Source organism: Ammospiza nelsoni, chromosome 6 (genome assembly GCF_027579445.1).
Source record: "Ammospiza nelsoni isolate bAmmNel1 chromosome 6, bAmmNel1.pri, whole genome shotgun sequence".
Lineage (NCBI taxonomy): Eukaryota > Metazoa > Chordata > Aves > Passeriformes > Passerellidae > Ammospiza > Ammospiza nelsoni.
In genome coordinates this window covers 8285605-8304026 of record NC_080638.1, presented here as the reverse complement: position 1 = coordinate 8304026, position 18422 = coordinate 8285605, and the positions used below count along the sequence as shown (strand labels likewise).

General features: G+C 39.3%; 1 protein-coding gene across 2 annotated transcripts in view; it reads left to right on the top strand.

Moving 5' to 3' along the window:
- Nucleotides 1–18422, top strand: part of NELL1 (neural EGFL like 1) — a 278091-nt gene that overhangs the window by 165472 nt on the left and 94197 nt on the right. For both annotated transcript variants that reach the window (XM_059474163.1, XM_059474162.1), the window contains exon 14: nucleotides 3933–4055. In XM_059474163.1, coding sequence (XP_059330146.1) covers nucleotides 3933–4055 — 123 coding nt within the window. The remainder of the gene's footprint in view (nucleotides 1–3932; nucleotides 4056–18422) is intronic.

The window sequence follows — 18422 nt, the reverse complement described above, 5'->3', positions numbered from 1 at the left end:
TGCCATAAAGCATAAAATGGATGCAGCAATCCTGAGAAACAGAGATGCTGATGTTGAAGGCAGGTCACAGAAATTTCATAAACAAATTGACTTGCCTGTAAGAAAAGAATGGTGCTGCTGTTGTGGCTGTTCTTGAAATAAACATTAATAATCCAGCTGGATGATAGTTGGATCAAGGAATTCTGTCCTTTTCAGTATGCCTGTTCTTTTTATCTTTTCATCTTTGATCATGCACTCATTTGGTGTGTACTGTACAGCAAATAGAGCTCAGGGAGATGGATGACTTCAGTCAGATTTCATGGTGACAGTGTCATTCCTGAGCATGGCAGCTCATTTGTTTACATACACATATATGTGTGCATAAGAAACTAAAAGTTACTTTGTTTTCCTTTGCTGGAGTCCCTTTCTTGTGCTTCTCATTTCCAGCTACAAGGGAAATAGTCAAAATAGGACAACTTTGGGCTTCTTGTCTTGCCTCTGCCCCCTTTGGTGCTTTGGAATGATGCTGTTTGTGACTCCTTTCTCCTGCTGGGCAGGGTCCTTCTCTGCCAGTTTTGTTTGGTGTCTGGGCAGTATTTTCTGTAACATTAAAGCAAAAGCAGGCTCTGTTTGATGTGCTTGAATGGGGATTTTTGGAAAGCAGTGTGTGTATGAAAGCAGTATTCTTTGCAAATGAGTCACAATTTTATTTGAGTTAAAACAGAGCATGAGCATTTCCATGCTCCCTTCCCATTGTGAACACACAAGTGTTCCAAAGGATGAGCTCCTGTGAGGGCACATAAAACCCAGGAAAACTTAGTACTGGGAGATTCTTAAGGATTTTTCATCTGGATGAAAAGAGTTTTGTACCTTGGCAGGAAATCAATGCTTTCTCATTCTTATTAGGCCTGTAGCACCATCAGCTATAGACATCTCTACTCCAGGGAAAACTTCATTTGAAGTTCCCATCCCTGCAGCCATATTGCTGCTAAGAAATCTTGGGATTCTCATGCAGATGAAGCTCCCTTAGTCCTCCTTGTGCTAGCAGTGCCAGGATGTCTCATGAAGGGCAGGTTCCCATGTTCAGATTTGTTGCTGACTCTTTAAATGATATCAGATTAGATACAACTGACCTCTGTTTACAAAATATTACTGTGGGATAGCTGCTCTGCCAGTGCTCAATCTTTTGACATTTCCAGCATCTGTGTGTCTGCAGAAATGCTAAATAGTGATTTACATTGTCAGAGTCCTAGAACAACATAGCAGACTTATCCTGTCTCTTGTGTACTTTGGAAAAAAACACATCTGGCACCCTGTGAGGTCTTTATTTATACTTGAAGTGCTGAGAAGGTAATAGACTAATTTTGGCAATTGCTGGAGTAGGAATGATCTTGTGTACACACATGGGCCTATTGCAAAGGCACGCTCATTACAGAGAACACTGACACAGGAAAGCTCAGGGCAATTAGAAGTAGGAAGAGGAGGGAGAGATTATGGAGAGGGTGTCTCTTTTCATAAAAAGCATAATACAGGCTCAGCTGCTGTGGAATGCCTCCTTGGAGGATGGCTTGATCCTTTTTGTGTCTGACCCAGCAGCCTGAGCACCATGAGACCAAAGCAGCAAAGAATCAGCCTGTGGTACAGCTTCCTTAAAGATGAAGGGGAGAACAGGCAGCCTTTCAAGAACCCTGCATTCTGAATATGTAAGGCCTCTGAAAACTGGCAAGAAGCTGCAGTGAATTACTAAGCAGAGCTAGGGACCAGCATAAACTAACAAGTATAAATTCAAGCATGAGTTTATCAGCTGAAGCCAGGCACATATGAGAGTGTGTGTGTTTCTTGCTAAAAGCAAAGAGTGAGAGGCTGATGTATTGCTTTGATGCTATTTAAGAGAAAATACTTGCAATCCATATCATTTTGCTGTCAAATGTATTTGAAAAATGGAAAACATGTTGGATATATGTTCTGCAAATAGTTATCAACAGTGCTCCAGAAGTATTTGGTTTAGTGGATTCTTTAGAATTCACTATCCAAATCTTACATGTCTTGAATGATCTTGAAATTGGCTGTTGTTCTTTACTGTGGCAGAGTGAGAGCATTGCAGAGGTTAATTGCAGCCTGTCAGAGCCTGTAATGCTGCTGTTCTCAATGGAGAGACTCTTCCAAAGGGCTTTGTTTAGGCTGCAAAAATGAGTATTTGCTCGTGTTTTAGAGGCACTGCCTCTCTGTGATCTGTAGAAGGCCACACTTAGTCTCTAGTCCTTCGAACACCTTGATGCACTGGTAAAAAGCTTAAGCAAATCCCAATTCCAGGAAAGCACAGCTTTCACCTCTCAGCATATGGATATCAGCCTGATGATGGCAGTTGCATAAATGAAGGCTACAAAGAAGGGTTCCAGATTCTGATTTTCTTATGTGGTTTTAAGATAATTCATTACATTCTTTTGGCTCCACTGAAGAAAACTAAAGGCACCGGTGCAAAAGTGTAAAGGCACCGGTGCAAAAGTGTAAAAGATTCAGACTTCCTTTGTGCAATCCTGTATGAGGGAAGCTTCTTATAATTACAGGAAGAAGCAGAAAGCTTTGGGGTCGGGTAGCTCATCGCCTCTAACTGGTGCTCTACAAGAACAAAAAGGCAGCTGGAGAGTGAAGTGCAGGAGCTGGGACAAATTTGTCTCTGGGCAGCAGCTGGAGTTGCTGGATGAAAGCAAAATGTGGCCTGTTTGTCTGGGAACCCCTTCGAGGCTCCATGGTATGATTGGTGCTGTAAAAATGTGAAATGTTACTACATGCTATTAGAGCAAGAGTCAGTTCAACATGAATTAGAGCAAGCAGTTGTGACAGCTGAACTGTGTAGTTAAAGGGCAGCCTGGTAGGGCCCCTCTTGTGTTACTTAGCTTGTATTTATGATCATTGCTGCTGCTGATGGACAGTGAGGTAAAGGTTAATCTTCACAGCATATATTCTTCCCTGATAATCTTCTTCATAGCTTTTTGTCACAGCCCTACTTTGCCTCCTCACCCATTCTTTTTTTTTTTCTGTTTTTAACCCTAAATAATCTCCTGTTGCCATGCTCATACTGGATTTCTGAACAGAGCAAGCCCATAGCTGACTCCCATGCCAAGCCCCCAGCACTCAGCCACTGCAGCATCCTGCTTCTCCCATTGCTCTCCAAATGCCACATCAGCTCACTGCAAAGCTCACAAAAAGAAAAACATAAAACGTGAAAAATGCATGTATTTTATGATTGGCTTTTTGCAAGTATTAAAATGAATATTATATGTGTTATGTTAGAAAGTTATGCTGTATTAATTCTCTTAAGTAATGTGTTAAATATAGTTTTAGGTTATAAAAAATGTTAAAGTAGAAACTATGCTATGTAAGATACTTTTTTTAAAGAAAGGACTCACACTGAGATAGCAGCCACAGGACACCTGAATCTTTCAGAGAAAGAGAATTTATTGCTCCCTTATCAGAAGAAATTAACTTCTTCCTGCCTCGAAGGCACTGTCAGGATTGGGAGGAAGAAGTTGAGGGTGGTCAGACAGAATCCTGTGTTTGAATGGAATTTATGCATCATGTATGAGGTGTATGAATATGCAACATGTTATTGTTTTTAAGGGTTAACCTTCTGTTAACGTGGGTCCTTTTTTGGGCTCGTGCTGCCCAGAAAAGGTACACGGACCACCCATAACTCTTTGTTTTTATTGTCTCATATTGTCCTAATTCAAATTGTCCAAATTATTATTACTCTAATTGTATTACTATTTTTATAACCATTTTATTACTATTAAACTTTTAAAATTTTAAAAACAAGTGATTGGCGCTTTTCACATAAAACATAAAAAAACCCCACATAAATCATAAAATATAAAACATAAATAAATCTTGTAAATTGTTGTAAATGCTTCTTGTAAATAGTTTTTTTTTTTCCTTTTCCCCTCCCCACTTAGAGCACGATGAGTGTGGCAGTGGGCAGCACAGGTGTGATGAGAATGCAATCTGCACCAACACCATCAGGGGCCACAGCTGCACCTGCAAGCCCGGCTACGTGGGCAACGGGACCGTGTGCCGAGGTGAGTGTGTGCCCGTGGGACACCACACACCTGCCAGTTCGTTATTTACCATATATCACATCTGCCGCCACTCACCTGCACTCTGGGAACTGAGCAGGGCTGCACTTTGCAGTGCTGTGCTTTCAGACATTTCTGGCCAATGATGGGAATTGGTTTGTGCATGAGTTCTTAGGAAGAAGGAAATATTTTTGGAATGGAAGGGGAAAAGAACTTTATATTTGCTGCACTGAATACTGTCATTTGAGCCAGTATGCAGCTTTTGAGTGTTGTTCATGTTTTATAAAATCTGGATGCTATGTGCTGTCACCTTTGGCTTTTAAGTTTTAATGAGATGCATTTTAAATTAGGATAATTGCATTTCATGCTAGCATCGTGTGGTTATTATTTGACTGGCTGCATCAGAATCATGAACTTTCTTAACATATAAATCTTTAAATGTGTATTTTAAAGATTTCTTATTTTTGTAAACAAGAAATAATGATAGCCAGCCATGCTTTCTGTGAAGTATTCATTTATGGCATGTCCTTTATTTAGGATTGGTTTTATGTTTTTCTTTCAGTAGAAAGAGAAGCAAATATCTCATGAAAGATCAGAGGAGGGCTGGATTAGTGAGGGCTACTGAGTTGTAACTCATGCATTTATGAATTATATTTGTCTCAGAGAAAGCTGGTTTTTGTCTTTTCTGGGTTTTCATACTTCCTGAACAGAATTACAGTAATAGAAAACTAAATTTTAATTTTTGTTTTAAACGACAACAATTGAAACTGAGGTATGTACTGGATAAAATGTTCTGTACAATTTTGGGCACAAGAGGCTGAATATTAATTTTTCAGACTCTTGTAAATGGGCCAAACAATTCCTTAAAGGACAATGAGCTTTGGTATCATTCCTGTTTCAAGCTGAAGTCCTTCACCAAGATTGTCCTGTCAGCTGCTGAATTAGCAACCATCAGAATGGTTTTGATATGACTTTTATCTGGGTACTTTCCATGAATGCCAGAACATCCCTGCACTTAAAACTAAAATGGTTAGTGAAGGATTGAATAAAGAGTAGAAAAATGTACTGGAAGTGTTGGGCAAGTTAAAAAACCTTGGCCTGTCTGTATTGAAGATCAACAGGTGATACCAGGGAGAAACTCACTGTACTCCTGGTTTACAGTAAATATGAAATGCAGCACAGACAACCTGAGTTTCAGGGAAGCCTGGGTACTGAACAGCCTGACTGTATTATTATTATTATTATTACATTATTATATTAATTATATTTCTTTGAAATTGGGATGTTTGGATTAGTTAATAAAATCTATGTTTTCACACTGGTTTTCTTCATTTTCATACCTTTAATGTGCCAAAAACTCAAAGTGAAACTCCTACTTCATATTTATTAATCTAGTAATGTTCTAGTAATTGCACTAGAGAAATGGGATAATGTTTTTACTCTCAAAGTTCTATTGAAACCTGAGCTACTAAAATATGTATTTTTGTATATAGTAATATTGCATATTGTATATGCATATATGTTTAGTATGCCTTGAATTGCACATTCAAGTGTAGTTACAGTTGCCTTTTTGAGAAAGCTATGCATGGAAATACAGGGATTTGTGTTCTTGCATTCTGACTAGGAAGCATAAATTGGGAAGAAAACTGGAGATTATAGAAAGGGGTTTGCAGCCTAATAATTACTGAAGTCACTAAGGACAAGAATAATCCAGCACTTCATGGAATAGTCATTACTGCTAACGAGTTACTATTAGAATCATCTGCATTTTAGTGAATTATAAAACACACAATATGAAGTACTGGGTTTGATTTTCTGAGCCTGTAGTTCTGTGGTTCTATGAGGTTTTCACAAGTTGGATGCTAATTGAAGAAATGTTCCCATTTTGCCCATGAGAGCAGAAACAGCACTTCTGCCTCTTTTTTACTGAGCTCACCAGTGATATGTCATCCCTCACCTGCCACAGGGTTTCCTTGCACAAATGCTGGCACAAGGAGAAAGGTGTGAGCATGTCAGGACAGCTATAAACTGCTGTTGGCTTGTAGTATTTTAGGGCTTTATCTTCAGGCAACACAGATTGGAAAAACATAGATTAAAGTCAAGGTGATATGTTTGCTGTAATACCACCTGAAGATAAGATAAATGTTTCTGTTCTCCTTGAGACATCTGCAAGTGCTTTATAAATGTTTACATGTTGGAGATGTGCACGCACACAAGACAGTGGTTCCAACTACTGCTGAAATAATAGATCTCTGTGGTTCAGTAGGAAATCTGATTAATAATAAAAATGATGGTTTTATGATGAGAGAAAAGGACTGACTTTGTGCATGATTTTGCATTCCATTTCAACAATTTATTTTAGCAGTGTTATAAAAAGTAAAATCAGACTAATGATGCTCTTTGGATTGAGTGAATACGACACTGATAGTCTTTATAAAATAAACCAGCATACTGTTATATTTGTTTTAGAAAAGAATACATATGTAGTTGAATTAAATTGTATTGTGGGCTACTGGCAAATACAACTCAATTACTCTGGCAGGAATTTGTGTTGTTTGCCATTTTTGTGAAAAGCACAGAAAAATAAAAAGGAGCAGAAATAATATGGACACGAATATAATGATTGCTGGGATTTATGGAAAAAAAAAAAAACCAACAAACCAAACAAACCCCAAGTATTTAAGAGGAAATAGAATATATAAAAACTCCCAAACCTGTATAATCAGACAATCACACGTCTTGACTAACAAAATATCTTGTGCATAAGGAACTGCATTACTGTAAATGGAGGACACTGGGCTGTTTAATTAAAGACCAAATTGTGTCAAAGATGTGGAAATGGTCAAGGAGGAGGATGGTGCAGAAAAGGCACAGACCAAGACCTGAAGGGGTTTCAGCATTAAAAGAGACACTGCCATAGTTTAAGTGACACTGAAAATGGAAAGAGAGAAGTGGAGATGAATGCAATAAAAACTCTACAAACACAGAGTTATTTATATGTAGACAGTGAGACAATAAACTAGAGACAAATAAGATTTCCTGTGGATACTTTCAATTTCACTTTAAGAAGCAAGCTTTAGCATCTCAGGCAGAAGTGAAATTTGGGTAATAGCCGAGAGCAGAATGAAGCTGAGGTGAGCTAAAATGACAAAGCAGGATAATGCTGTGCCATCAGCATCAGTAAACTGGACAGAGCAGTGGGCCCAGAATCAGGTAGATTAAATACCAGGATTTCTTTAGAAAATGGTAAGTAAAGCAGAGATCCATTCTGGAAAAAAATTACAGCATAAAAAGCAGAGGACAGAGGTATAACTACTTGAAAAGAGAGAGATTCTGATTCTACAGATTTGTTAAATGGCTCTTTTCTGTGAAGGAAACTTGGGAAAAAATAAAAAGAAGAGTGATTTGGGACATAGGAAATGTTATAGATGGGTAGTGGAAGACATGTCATGCCCTTTGACTTGAATTCTCTGAATGAAGTATAGAATTCATGGGTGGGGGTAGAATAAGGACAATTGGAGCAATTTCACTAAACTTCAGGATAGGATGTAATAGTGCAGCATTAAGGCTGCATGTCAAGTGGAAGGGAAAAGTGATAAAAATTGGTTTAGCAACTGAGTGCTCCAGTTAAAAAAGAGCTGTGGTGGACAAATGGTGCCTACCTGGTACAGCATGGTGCTTTGAAGTATACCTGTCAGGATGGACCTTGGGGGAGTCAGTGCTTTGTGGCAGCAGTGAGAGGAAAGAAGTTTCAGTTTCCAGTTTGGGGTTCCTGGAACAACCAGGTTTGTGAATAACTCTTCACCCATGGATAGGACTGTGTGTGTGAACATAAAACACTGGCATCTATAAAATGAGTAAAACTCACTGTCATGGCCTCAGCTGAAAAGCCAGGGCTAGTGAATACAGATATAAATACCATTTTTAGACCTTAGAGGCTCTTGTTCTGTGTTTTGTTGCAGTGTTTCTCTGTGTAATCTTGATGAGGCTTGAATCTGGGAGGCTGGAAAATCTATCAGGGGAAAATGTCATTCTCTGCTCTTTGTCCTGCTAAGTTCCAGTTCTGCTTGGCAGCCTTGCACCACATGCTGTGGCAGTGCCATGTTGAAGTAATATGTTCCATTTGTGTAATGCATAAAGGACTTTGTGCCCCACAGTCTCCTGTGGCTCAGTGAGAGGGCAGGCAGGGAACACTTGCTGTGGGATGTACATCCTACAGCTTAGCAGAATTTAGTGCAGAGCTTGTGCCCTGTACCACAGACTGAAGCCGAACAAAAGAACCAAGGAAGCATCATAAGGTTTCTTAAAGTAATTGACAGCATTTGGGATGAAATGCCTTAAATAAGCCCCCACCCATCATACTTTACCAGGAACAATGTGCAAGTTGCCACCCAGGTTTTGTTGCAATTAGTTGTTTTCCTTTGTACAAGGAGATTTAGATGTAGTTGGTATACATACCTTGTCCTAACTCTTGCTATTTTATTGAAAATGTTTGTTTTAAAGCATAAATTCTACCCACAGACATCCTTATATACTGTCAGAAAGACAAAAGTGGCCTTGAACATATTCAGATGCTAAAGAGAAGTTCCTCAGAAACATGGATGAGGTGTGTTTGCTAATTTTTCTCGTGGAGAATGAACAGAAGCCTAGCACTTAATCAAGTGCAAATAATGTTCACTGTACTTTCACATTTTACATGTACAATCTGTCTAACAGGTATATTTAGTGTGCTATTAACATCTCATTTAGTGGTTTCTACTGAGGTGCAGATTTATTGGAATGATTAAATGAGGTGGATTTAGTTACAATCATACACCGTAAAGCAAATGTGTGCCATGTGACTGATGCTTGGGCAGAAAACCATCAGGTATTGTGAAATAAAAATCAAAACAGTGTTTATTCTAATTAATATTTAGGCTGTATAATGGCCTGTTTCTGCCAGGGCAAAGACTATGATTTTTTTTCCCTGCTACATTTTTCTGCAACATTACACAGAAGACACTTAAGGGATTAAAACTCAATATATGGTGGAGTCTTAAAGAATAGAGCTGCTATTTCTAAGTGACTCAACTCTGGTGTAATCTGGAATTTGGTTTCTTAATTGCACTGTGGGTCCTTATGGATTTTTGCTTTGGGATGTGTATTTAGGAGTGGGATTGTTACTGGTGGACTTACTGCTTAATTCAGGAATAAATTCTTTGGATTCTTAATATAAAAAGCAACCAGATTTTGAATATCACTCTTATTTTTTTTATGGTAGTGGGGATAATCATAGGCAGTCTTTATTCATAATACACATGGAATGTTTCCTGGCAACAAGAGTACCTCTCAGACTTTAACAATTGCTTGTATTTGATATCAGTCAATAAGTTGGCCTCTTTTACATTGCTTTAATCACAAATTATAAATGGGTGGACATGTTGCTTTAGCCAATGGCACTCTGAGAGCTGTCATGCACTGCTGTTTTCTTTGTTTCAGAGCAGGTATTTTTGTTTGAAATATATTTAATAATCTGAAAGGTATGTCCATGAAAGAAGTTGTGTGTCTTCCAATGTGTAGGCAGTATAGTAACGGTGTAGTAAACACATGATTAAAGATAAGATATTTTTTATGTGTTATAGAATTTCTCCTGATAGGAAAAATACCCCAGAGTATTTTTAGTAAGAGCTAAAGAAGAAAAAAACCCCACTCTCTTTGGTTATTTCTGTACTGAGCCTGCCTTTCTGGGTCCCTTTTATACCGACATCAGCAAAGGCAAGGTAGATTAACTTTAAATGTCAGCAGTGGGAGAGAGTCAGACGTGCTGATAACTTGATATTAAAGCAGATCAGATCACTCCTGCTGCCTCTTAGGTTTATATTTTTTGCATGCAGGTGTGTCTGCTGGAAGCCTTTATGAAGCATTGGAGTGAGTTATGAATAAAATTTAGGCCAAGATGGAAAGAAACAAACATGGCTTTCCTATAGCCTTGGAATTTTTGTGGCTATAAGGCTCTGAATGGTTGATGTGCCTTATTATGGCTTTAATTGCTGCTCCAGTGTAATATTCACCGGTCTCATGAAAGAATATGGGAGTTTTGACTCATGCTGAGATTTTTATCTTCATTCTTCACAGTCTTGAGCTTTGTCTATTTTTTATATCTAATGTATAATGAATAAATCACTGCAAAAGTAGGCAAGTGCATTCACCTGCATTTTGGTGTCATGTGGCGCACGAGGAAAATGCCATGGCTAGTGTAAGATGCTGGGCTAGTCACACTTTTTGGGTGAGGCATTCTAGATGTAATTGATTTAATAATTTTAAACCAATATGTATTTGTACAGCAGTGCAATTAGAATTATTATAATTTTTTTTTCATTCTAAAACTGGACAAAGACTCAAGACAGTATTCTTGAAGCCTCTACATTTTCTTTAGTCCTAAATCCACTGTACTAATAAAAACGAGGATTTGAAATTTTAACATAAGAATCTTTGTATTTTTGTTCATGATTAGATATTTATTAAATGTGGTACAGTCATTGCAATGGCTATGTTTGTGTTTGGATTTTGAGTTATATCAACTCACTTTGTAAATTTGCCATGTACTTTTTAAACTCTTTCTAGTGTTGTTCTTAGTTTCATTGCATAGATTTAGTTGTGTGAGGTGTTGAAATTCAGATATTTGTAAGTGTTGGGTTTGTGTGAGCAGGCCTTGGAAGTTGGGGGCTACTCCCCATGTGTTTGTGCTGCTGGGGAGGAGGAGATGGAGCCTGGGAAGGAGTGAGGATTGGGGGAAAGATTTATTAAGGTTTATTCCATTATCCTCTGATTTTGTTAGTAATAAATTCAGTAATTAGTAATAAATATTCAGTAATTAGTAATACATTCAGTTAGTATCTGCAGGTTGAGTCTGTTCTGCCCATGAAGGTATTCAGGGGGTGATCTCTCTCTCAGTCCTGCCCTCAGCCCATGAGCCCTTGGTTCTATTTTCTCTCCCCTGTCCAGAGGGAGTGACAGAGCAGCTCTGCTGGGTGGGTGCCTCTCGACCCCCTTTTATTTGTTATTACACTGAAGGCTGAGCTGTGCCCATCTGCAGTGTGCAGCCCAGTGTCACAGCCTCTCTGGGGGCACAGTGCTCTGCTGTGTGCATGAGACTCTTCAAGGTGATTTAGAATGCACATCAGTTATGGAAATAGCTCATTTAAAACCAATGATTCATGTAACCTGTCAGAATCCAGATCCTGATCTCTCTGCTGTCACAGACTTTCTTACTGCTGTATATTTATAACTAATTTAAAAGGAGTGTAGCAGTGATTTGTGCTTACTGGAGAAGCGGTCTAGTCCAGAGAGCTGTTGTATCTGTAAAAAAGAAAGGAAAAGCTATAGTTTTGCGAAATATTTTGAAACTTAATCTGACAGGTTTTTCTGCCCATATGAATAAGTGCAAAGGTGTGGGGGGATAGAATGTAAGAAAATAAAGATAGTGCAGAAGGCAATCTCACCCCTGAGGAGTTGCGGCTGTGCTAATCACCAAAGATTAGGAACAGCCCTGCCCTTAACAGGCCAAAGGTGTGTCCAACAAGGATGAGTGCTAGAAAAGAGCCCTTAACTGGCCACAGGTGTGTCCAATAATGATGAGTGCTAGAAAAGAGTCCTTAACTGGCCACAGGTGTGTCTAACAAGGATGAATGCTAGAAAAGAGTCCTTAACTGGCCACAGGTGTGACTAGTAAGGAAGAGTGCTATAAAAGCGAGGGTTAGCTGGTCTAGAAGAGAGTTGGAGTTTTTGGCTGTGAAGAGAGTTTTGGAGTTTGTTTGCTGTGAAGGAGTCAGTGCTTTTTAAGAGCATATTCAACAAAAGCAAAAATGTGAAGGTGTCGCTTGACAATTAATTTCTGCTCTGTACATTGTACTCATTTTGAGATCACCTTAGTCAATAACTCCTGTTTGCAGCAGACACATCTCCTCCCAGGTCACTGTCGCCAAAATATTGAGGAGCCCAATACGGAGCCTCCTGAAGTCAAGATGCAGCTTTCTAATGCTACTGGAATGGTTCATTTGTGTTACACAACCTCATACTTTTCTTTCTCTTCCTGTAGTGTTGAAATCTAAAATTATCAATCATTAGCCTTTATTGAAAGAACTCATTCTCTGTGCTCTGCTGCTTTTTTAACAGGAGAGCAATAGACACATGGACAGTACTGACTGCCCTAAACTTGTAATCCTCATGAGTGAAACCCTGTCTATGTCTGAGATTCTCCTGGCCTGCCCTGCGAACTTCACATGCAGTTATTTGGAACAAATTATGGGTTTTTTTGATGGTGGCTGAGAAAAACCAGTTCATTAAGAGCATCTTGAAATATATCATTGCACAAAGCTGACTGCAGCGTGGGCTCAGCTCAGGGCAGCAATCAGAGCACCGTACAATAGCAGAGTTCCCTCTTTGTGAAATCAGTTACAGTGTCCAACCATGTCAGCATTCATGTTTATGGAATAAGCATCTTAGGCACATAAGCACAAAAGGCAAGGAGAAGCCCAATAACATGCAACTGTTTCTACTCCCTTTAGAGCATGAGCAAACAATTTTGAAAACTGAATGTAAATATCTCACTCAAATGTAAAATAAGGGTTTTGCAGTTAGTTTTGGCAACAGTTTTTGGTAACACTGTGCTGGTACCTTAGTGCCAAAAAATAGCCTCTCACACAGCGCATGATTAATCTGGGGAGTCCTTGGTCACAGGGTGGTGAGGATGGTAGGCAGAGAAACTGCTGTATGTGTGAAGAACAGCCCAAATAGGGAGAACAACATAGTTGGTTTGAGAAGGGTGATGAGTAATCTTTATTCATCAGATCCTTTCCCTGTTCTTCTTGATGTTTGTTTTGGGTGTAGTTGGAGAGAGGGTGCTGGGATATTAGGCATTCTGAAATAACCTGGTTGATTGATTTTTATGTTTTTCTAGATGAAATTATTATTACAGCAATCTCTTTTGGGTGAGGATAATATTTATGTGTGTTCTATTTGTACCAAAGTTTTTTTTGGAGGGGCTAGTCTTTGCCATAGCAGTTGAATAGGCACCATCCAGAAAACTTCTTTCAGCCTCCTCTTCCTAATAATTTCCCCCACTGCAATGCATCCAAGTTAAGCCATTAAGTGATTTGTCAAATGTGACATCCATGGTTGGTTCCTGATCCAGGACTCAGACTCTGTTCCCAGTGTGATAAGTCTGGTCTTAAACCAGTGGGCTGTGATTTCTCCATGGAAACTATCAAAACAATTTTTAAAATACCTAAAGAATCAAAGTGGAGGACTCCAAAATCAAGCACTTGTGAATATGTAAAATTTAGATTACTTATTCTGTGTTCAGTCCCATGTATACAGTCCGTGCTAATAAAATCACAGGTGTTGTGAGGTTTTTGGTCCCTTTGCCTCATTCAGTGCACAGTACAGACACATAAATCAGCCAAGGAGACAAAGTCCTGAAAATACATGTTCTGTGTTTATTATTTTCATTGTTCGTTGTGTGAACTAACCCTATTTCTGTTAGGTACTGTCCCAGTATTTGTACTGAATTTAAGACATTAGCAGGTCCTTTAGAAACCAGTATAAACAGTTTTTATCAAATGCTAGCAGTGGAGTGAGCATGCAGCTTGTCTGCCCTTGCAGAGCTCTCTGGTGTGGTGCAGTGATTTAGTTTGAGCAGCTGTCCAGGTTTTCAAGCTCTCACCCTCACATTTTCCCATGGCTTGAGGAGTAGGGTATTACTCTGTGTTGTTGACTCTGGAGGAGGATGTGGGGGAAATGGGCTTGGTCCCAGGTTCCCAGGTGAGTGCATTACAGCTGACTTTCCTTTCTGCTGCTCCTGCAGACTCTTGTCTTCTCATTCCCTCTGTTCTTTCTTCTTTTGATTTGTCCTCTCCTGGCTCAAGCACCATTTTGAAACATGATGAATGCTGTAAGATTAATAGTGTGTGATTAAACATTTACAAACTGAGTTTTTTCACAGATATAGGAAAGGGCATATTCTTCAAATTTCTCGTGCCAAGGTGGGGGTCCTTGGCCAGTAAAAAAAAACCAAAAAACACCCCAACTACCTTTTACTTATATTGAGGAATATATGGACTTTTTTTCTACAGTGCAGCTTCTGGTAGATATCAGAGAAGAAACTTACTGCAAACTGTTTACTTGACCACATTACTGAAAATGGTATTTTATAGTAATAAAGCTTGGATTGCCCTGTATGTAGGTATGGCTCACTTTGTGTGAGTTACATTGGTTGGCTTGCTAGTTTTGAAGATTGCATTTATTTTTTGAACACTGGGAATGGCAAATCTGGAAGCTGTGCAGGATGTTTGATGGGACAATTTGCATAATTTTGTTTGGAAAGATTCTCCAGTTCAGCTGTTTCACAGTGGTGCTGGTGTTTTAGCCTCTGCAACATGCTGAAAAGTTGAGGCACCCCTGTGTGTGTATGGAGCTCTTATCTAAAGTGTTCAACAATAAAAATAATGAATGTGGCTGTGCTAAGTGAGCATATGCTAAGTACAAGACTAAGAGCAAGTTTAAACTCTATACTCAGAATGGTACCTGAAAGAAGTGTTGCAATGAAAAACAATCTATTCTGGAACCTACTAAAAAAACAACAAATGATGCTTTGAAGATTGTATCATCAAAATGAATTATTAGGTGAACTCAGTACACAAATTGCAAGAATAATGTGAATTAAAATAGCTCAGAACACATGATGTGCAAAAGGAATTAGAAGTTAAAGTAAACCAAGCAGAAGTGGGAATTGAAGGTGTCCTGCTTTTCAACATAATTTAAAATTCAGTCATCCAAAAGTAACAATGAACAATTTGCATGTCATAAAACTGAAGAGTTTTTATATAAGTATTCCTGAAGGGCCAGAGCTGTGTGACCTGTGTTGTTTTTCTGTCAATAAATACTCAAACAACTTAGTGTGTCACCTTGATGGTGCCTTAAGTTTCCCCACTCCCCATCCACCTCCCTTTTCTTTTGTCTGGTTGTGAGCATAAGGAGGGGAATTGTCCATCTGGATTTTTGAAGCTGAACTTTAAAAATATTTATTTATATGACTTTATTATACACGGGCACATCAAGCAGGGTTTGAAATTTTAAAATTATGTAAAATTGAGAAACTTACCTTTTGTCTTTCAAAACTGTGAAAGCAGTACACATCCATACCTTTGTGCACATCCATCTTGCCTGTCTTCCTCTGTAGTCTTGTAATTCTATTGCAGCCTTGAGGGTGTAGATTGTGGGATGCATTTGCTGCCACTGATGAACAGACTGAATAACTGTTCTCAGCAGTCACTCATACTATGAAAAAGTCTCCACCCATTCCCTTGAGCATATGATTTCACAGTGTCTGAACGCTTTGTGGAGGAGCTGCTGCTGGTGGAAAGCCTTGGGATGGGAACAAATGGCAGCTGGGTGTGGAGCTGCTGGAGCTCTTGCAGAGTTTAAGCAGGCAGCATCCATCCCCCTGTGTTAATTGTAGTGGTTTGCCCATGCTCATTGATGTGCCACTTTTATTACCCAGACACATGGCTGTACTTTTTCCTGACACCCATTATTCCTCCCTCTGAAGAGAACAAAGGAAACAACAGTCATCTGATATTGCCTTGACAGACTTTATTTCTCAATAAAAGATGGAGGCAATCAAATCAGTCCTGCCTGCACAGCTCAGTGTTCCCTGAGCCCTCGGAGAGAGGCAAGGGAGACAATTGTTAATGTGGTAATTTTACACCTCACTGAGCAAGGTATGTGTCTAACTAAAAGTAAGTGATTGACTCCAATGAGACTACTTATGTAATTAGCACTGAGTTTTTCTGTTTCATGCTGAATATGCTTTGCTGTGTTTGATATAAACACATACAACAAGCATTCATCTTCCACTGAGGGTATCAAGGGCAGGTTGAACCCATAATTTCTGAAGAGAGAACTGAGTAGCCAGGTCCACCTATTGCTTGTCTTTGAATCCTTGGCAAATTGAGAGGGCTCAGAGGAAGATTTAGAAACTGATTTTCAGTGACCTCACAGAGAAGTAGTTAAAGTCAAAATAAAAATGAGTGGGAATCTCTAAGCAATTGCTAATGGTTATTGCCAAATGATTTTTAGTGCTCCATTATTTATTTATACTTCTACAGCTCTAAAAGCCCTAAAATTCAGAAATAGCTCAGATGTTAAGGTTTCATCCACCCAGTGTTTGTGTCCCTTGCATTAAGTGTTCATCAGATGAAAGTAAAAGAATCAAATAAGCACCTGCATGCAGCTGGAGTAGCAAACAGGCAATGTACTTACCATCTTATGGCCACTTGCTGTAACCAGTAGTCACAAAGATTTGATTTTGGCTAAGAGCAGTCTGTGCTGTTGAACTATACATATAACATTGGCTGCTGGCACTTGTCCCTGTGTGCCATGGCTGCCATAGGCAGTGAGGATGGGCTGCTCCACTCACACCAACCTGAGCTCTGGGGCAGCAGCCCTCCTGTCCTGGGAGACATCCAGGGTGGGTAGAACCCACAGCCATGGACTGAATGAGCTCCACAGACACCTTGGAGGGAGGGGCATGGATATGGAAATGATACCTGTGATTGTGTATATTTATATATATCCAGCTAATTGGAAGGTGTAGGAAATGGGTGTGTGACATAGATGGTACAGAGTCAGAGGTGGTTAATATCCTGATTCCAGCCAGGACAGGGTTAATTTTTACAGTGGCCAGGAGGGGGCTTGGCTAGGACAGGAAGGTTATTTCATACTGGCTCACATCACTTTCTGGGAAGGGAGGAAGGGGTCCCTTTGGGTTGCAGAGTAGGGCATTGCAGTTGGGTTTTCCATGGAGGTGAGCACTGGAGTATGAATTGTTTGTCTCTTGTACTCTCTTCTGTTAATATTGTTGCTGCTACTGTTCATTTTCTCATCTCAGTGCTGTTTCCATTAAATTGGCCTTACCTCACTCCCCGATCTCTGCTTTTCATGCCTCCAGTCCTCTTCTCCATCCTGCCTCAGAGGAAGGAGAGAGTGAGTGAGCAGCTCGTGATGTCAAGTGTATTAGTGGAAACACCCTTTGGGCAATATCATTCTTAAACCATTACTAAAATGATGCAATAGCATTTTCAGATGTAGTTACCTAAATTCTGTCCACATGGCCTTTGAGGCATGAAGTGTTTTTTTCTTTTTAATTTTCCCTCCATTGTTTTCCTTTGTGTATTACTTATGTCAGTGGTTGGTTTGTCTGCTGGGGAGAATTACACCTTGTGACAGTGTAAGTTACACCTAATTCATGGAATCTGTTGCATAAAAACGAGGGTAATTACCTGTCACTGATAAAGGTAGATGTTAGAAATTTGTAAGCACTATTTCTTTGTGTCTTGCACTTGAAACTGAAGCTTGCACATTAAACAGAAATATGATACATATCTTGAAATATGATTTGGGGTACTTCTATGATGTGTTACTAAGGTCTGAAATGCATCTTTTGTATGTGCTTCAAATTCTTTTATATTGCTCTGTTCTAACAGTTGGTGAGAAATATGCTGGCCTTCAGTGCAAATAAACTGCACTGTAGAATGTGACTAAACATTAGCAAATGTGGTATTTTCATCTGGATATAGTTATTTGATTGTTATTTAAACCTTAATGTGCTTCTGACACCATGACCCTGATAAACCTCATAAACTGTCTCCTAGGTCATACTAGACAGGTCCAGTCAGGCTCCATCTCTTCTAGACAGGCATGCTAGGAACATGTTAATGAGGTAATGCATGGGGACAGTCTGCTCTTGCCTCAACAATTACATTTGACAGATGATATGTCAAACTGCTACAAGAATGTAGCCTGTTACTTCTCATGAAATTTTGCAGGTATCCTGAGAAAAATAAATCCTGAAGATACTTCTGCAAACTAAAGAATGTATGTAGTCTTTTGACAGTTCCCACTGTTTATTTGGAGCACACTGCAGTGCTGAAATGCTCAGCAGGACTCATTGCTCTGGAGTGTCGTAGGTTGCACCCATGGGCTTTGTATTAGCAGCTTCAACATCCAGCAAAAGCAACATTTATCTGTACTTAGCTGTGCCACTTAAGCACTTCTCTCATCCATAGGCTGTAGGAGGGTGAACATTTAAGGGAAGTTATTTTAATCCTACAGCTGGAAACATGCCAGTTTATAAACATGGAGGGGATGGAGGATGCTGAGGTTGGTGCCTGTGCAGGCAATATCCACATTTTTGTGGATAGTGACATTTCTTCATGAGGACTGTTGTACATACATGCAGAGGCTTTAACATGGTAATATCTTGAAGATTCATTTTTTTGCATTTGGTGACCTGCAGTCAATATAACACTTTCTGTCATGTTTCCAGTATTA